The sequence below is a fragment of the Anarrhichthys ocellatus genome, unplaced genomic scaffold (genome assembly GCF_004355925.1).
Source record: "Anarrhichthys ocellatus isolate YVR2014 unplaced genomic scaffold, GSC_Weel_1.0 scaffold41, whole genome shotgun sequence".
NCBI lineage: Eukaryota > Metazoa > Chordata > Actinopteri > Perciformes > Anarhichadidae > Anarrhichthys > Anarrhichthys ocellatus.
In genome coordinates, this window is record NW_022280071.1 from 1,561,754 (window position 1) to 1,565,521 (window position 3,768).

At 44.5% G+C, this 3,768-nt stretch overlaps 1 protein-coding gene across 1 annotated transcript in view; it reads right to left on the reverse strand.

Annotated features, from left to right (window-relative positions):
* LOC116394794 (metalloreductase STEAP4-like) overlaps positions 1–204 on the reverse strand; it is a 3,936-nt gene extending 3,732 nt beyond the window's left edge. The window contains exon 1 of the mRNA XM_031868113.1: positions 194–204. Within this exon, the coding sequence (XP_031723973.1) occupies positions 194–204 (11 nt within the window). The remainder of the gene's footprint in view (positions 1–193) is intronic.
* Positions 205–3,768: the final 3,564 nt, after the last annotated feature.

The window sequence follows — 3,768 nt, forward strand, 5'->3', positions numbered from 1 at the left end:
GGGGGGGGGGGGGTGTCAGGGTTGATAAATAAAAAAAAATCATGACTTTTTTAATCAGCAAATAAGAACAAAAGCAAACAAAAATATGTCTGATAGAAAGTGTTCAAGTGGAATGTACATCTGGCAGCTCAGTGTTATTTATGAGCTGTAGTTCGGGGTTTTATTTTTCAGTCAGTGGTCAGTTATAACTGACCAAGAGCTCATTCCTCTCTGAAGCCGAGCTCAAAGATCAACCAGTAAGAACCGAGCTCGTCCTCAGTGAGTGTAACGGAGGTAATGATTCCACTGGCCATTATTTGCTAATATTACTGTGAATTTAAGTTATTACTAAGCCATATCATTTTCATATTATTTCCTCTTCTATTTCTGTCAATATCATTTACAATGTATTATTCGTTTCCCACGGAGACAAGTGTGTTGTGTGTCACATGAGCGCCCTCTGCTGGGCCCCTGCAGACTTGAGTGGTTGGCCCCGCTTTCTGTTACCAGCCTGCTGACCGGTGTGGTAGGTTGATCTGTGACGAGCTCCGTGGTGGTGTCTAAATAAGTTGATTTTGTTGGTAGAATTGTGTTTCCTACAGGTTATGTTCTCCTTATGACCTTTCTCCAGAAAGCACTGTAAGAGCTACGGAACAGATAACACATATATGAGCTCTTACGAGTATCAACATTCATTAAATTACATTTAAATATACATGTGAGCATTAATCAAACATTTTCTCTCATATACTTTACCATGATTGGCTTTACTCTGCACAATATTTGATTGTCTAAGCAAAACGCAGTGTGCATCATCCCACAAGTCTGTGCTAATGACTTCTGGTGCATGAATACACTATACAGTAACATCCTGCTTTCAAGATCATTGTACTATAAATAATCAAAACGATTTTGAATGCAGTGTGTTGTGTTTAGTAAAGTGAAGGGTTCTGTGCTATTCTCAAGTAGCTCTAACAAATTTATAATTGTGGCCATAGTGGAATTTAGACCTCGAGTTGAAGAGGGGGAAGGAATAAGTGGTTTAGGTTTTTTTCAGTGATGGGGTTATCAGAGCAGATGCTCCTCAGGTAATGGATTATCAGATACATAAATAACTATAGCAATTATTCACTGGAGAGCATGGTCTGGGCAGATGAATTATTAATAATCTACAGTGGAAAGATTTGTTGCAGAGTTTGATTTGATGTCAAAAAGAAACATGGAGATGGCATAGAACGAGGGGTGGGTGTCCTGCTAGAGAATGGTTGCACACTACTACAGGGGTAGAGGTAGCTGGATCTGAGGTGTGACCAAGCCAAGGAGCTGCTGTGCCGCAGGGCAAAAAAGGAGAAGGAGAATCATTCTGGTCTGAGGCAGGATATTTGGTACACTGACTTTTCCCTCTTCTCACTTTACCTCCACACGACATCTGCTGTTTGTATTTTCCTTGAGGCACAGAGTGTCCTCATATGAGCCTCATATGAGCCATCGTTTTGAGGTTATGTTTTGGGTTTGCAGGCTGTGACCTGACACAGACAGAAAGGCCACATCTAACAACAGCTTTTCTTAAGGCAGGACCATGAGAGAGCCGGCTGAAAAACAAACCCACATATACTCACCTTTTGCTCACAACATGTCTAAGCTGGCAAAGCCCTTTTTTTGTAGATTGTTTAAATGTGTAACAAAAGAAAATAAAGTCCAGCTGGCTGGTTGGAAGCAGATGACATCCTTAGTGAAACTTATCTTGGCTTTGGACAGAGTCAGGAACAGTATTGCAAGACGTGCTCTCTCTCTCTCTCTGTCTCTGAGTGGAAGGAGTACGGAGTTGACGGAGCGTGGTTTTGAGAGTGATACCAGCGATTCTTCGATATTTTTCTTCACTGGGTAATGTTGTATATGGTAGTGTATTGTGGTGTGTAGGGTTCACGGGGTTTTGTGTGTACTTTTAGCTGGTTGTAGAGTCTTTGTTTGTGTGCAGTCGATCAACGCGCGCTGGTCGGTGTGCTAAGCACTAGCATGGACCTGCACAAGCTAACCAGGAAACACGGCGTGAAGATCGCGCCGTGTTTCGCGTGTTCGGTGGAAGACTGTAGCCTGGCAGTGGGGAAGGTTGTCGGCCACAGCAACATGAAATCCGCTGCAAGGATGGAACATGCTGTAGTCATTTTTTTAGATAGCATACATAAGGCCAACACGGTGGTGGAGAACGGGATCGTGGTGTTTGACACCTTCGTACCCGTTCTTCCTCTCAGCACACCGGCGGTAAAAATCACTGTGTCGAACGTCCCACCGTTCATTAGAGATGAGACAATAACCAGAGAGCTGCCCAGACAATAGATAGGAACCACCTGGAACCTCATGGGCCTTCACAGAGAGCACTGAGGCAGCTGGTAGAGGAGCATGAGGTGGTCGATGTGTGGAGGAGGAGAAATGGAGACAAGAGACAGTATACGTGGGCTCATTCGAGAGGCAATTTAATTTCCCTCGCTAGACTGGACAGGTTTTATTGTTTTTTAAACACCATTTTAACATTTTTAAAAAGTGCAGCATGCTGCCTGTTGGGTTTACTGACCACGCTCTGGTTATGTGCAACATTTGTATCCCTAACGTAAAGTCAAAAAGCGCATACTGGCATTTTAACACATCTCTTTTAGATGATACACATTTTAAAAGAGGTTTTTAGGGTTTTTTGGAGCAGTTTTAAAGAAAAAAAAAAGCATGACTTTAACTCTTTAAAACAGTGGTGGGATCGTGGGAAGGTGGAGATAAAGCAGCTCTGTCAGCAGTACACTCTCAATGTCACACGGGACATTACCAGATCTATGAGGGATCTGGAGATTGAAATCGTGGAGCTGCAGAGTTTAGCAGAATCCACTGGAAATCAAGATCACATTAAAGATCTCAAGTCTAAAGACCTGCTGGGCACTAAGGCTCAGGGGGTGCTGGTCAGGTCCCGCTTCATGGATGCAGCGCTGATGGACGCACCATCAAAGTTCTTCGGACTGGAGAAGAAGACTGGGCAGAGCAGGGTTATCCATGCTCTACGCTCTGATTCAGGGCAAGAACTCAGAGACGCAAACGAGATCCGGAGGACAGCGTGAGTTTCTACTCTGAACTCTACTCTGAAGAATACATTAATAACAATGAACTGTTTGACTCTTTCTGTGGAGAGCTGCCAAAGGTCTCAGAGGACGTGAACGCCGGGTTGGAGGGTCCTCTGGTGGTAGGAGAACTGTACGCGGCGCTGCAGGGCATGGGGGAGGGGGAGGCCCCAGGAATTGATGGGATCCCAATAGAGCTTTACAAATATTTCTGGAGCGTGATGGGAGAGGATCCTTTAACTGTTTTTAACGAGAGTTTTAAGGACATGACGCTGCCGCTCAGTTGCAGGAGGGCAGTAATTACTTTACCAAAAAAAGGAGACCTGCAAGAAATCAAGAACTGTCGTCCTGTGTCCCTTCTCTGCTCGGACTACAAGATCCTGTCCAAAGCGCTGGCCAACCGGCTGAGAGAGGTGATGGACCAGGTGATCCACCGAGATCAGACCTACTGCGTGCCTGGTAGGAGTATCCTGGACAATGTGTCCTTAATTCGTGATATTTTGGACATCTCTGGTTCTTTGGGCATTAAAACTGGTCTCATTTTGCTAGACCAGGAAAAGTATTTTGACCAGGTTGAGCACCTTTACCTCTGGAAGACTCTAGGGAGTTTTGGCCTCAGCCCAGGTCTCATAGCTATGATCAAGGTGTTGTACCAGGACATTGAGAGTGTACTAAAAATGTATGGAGG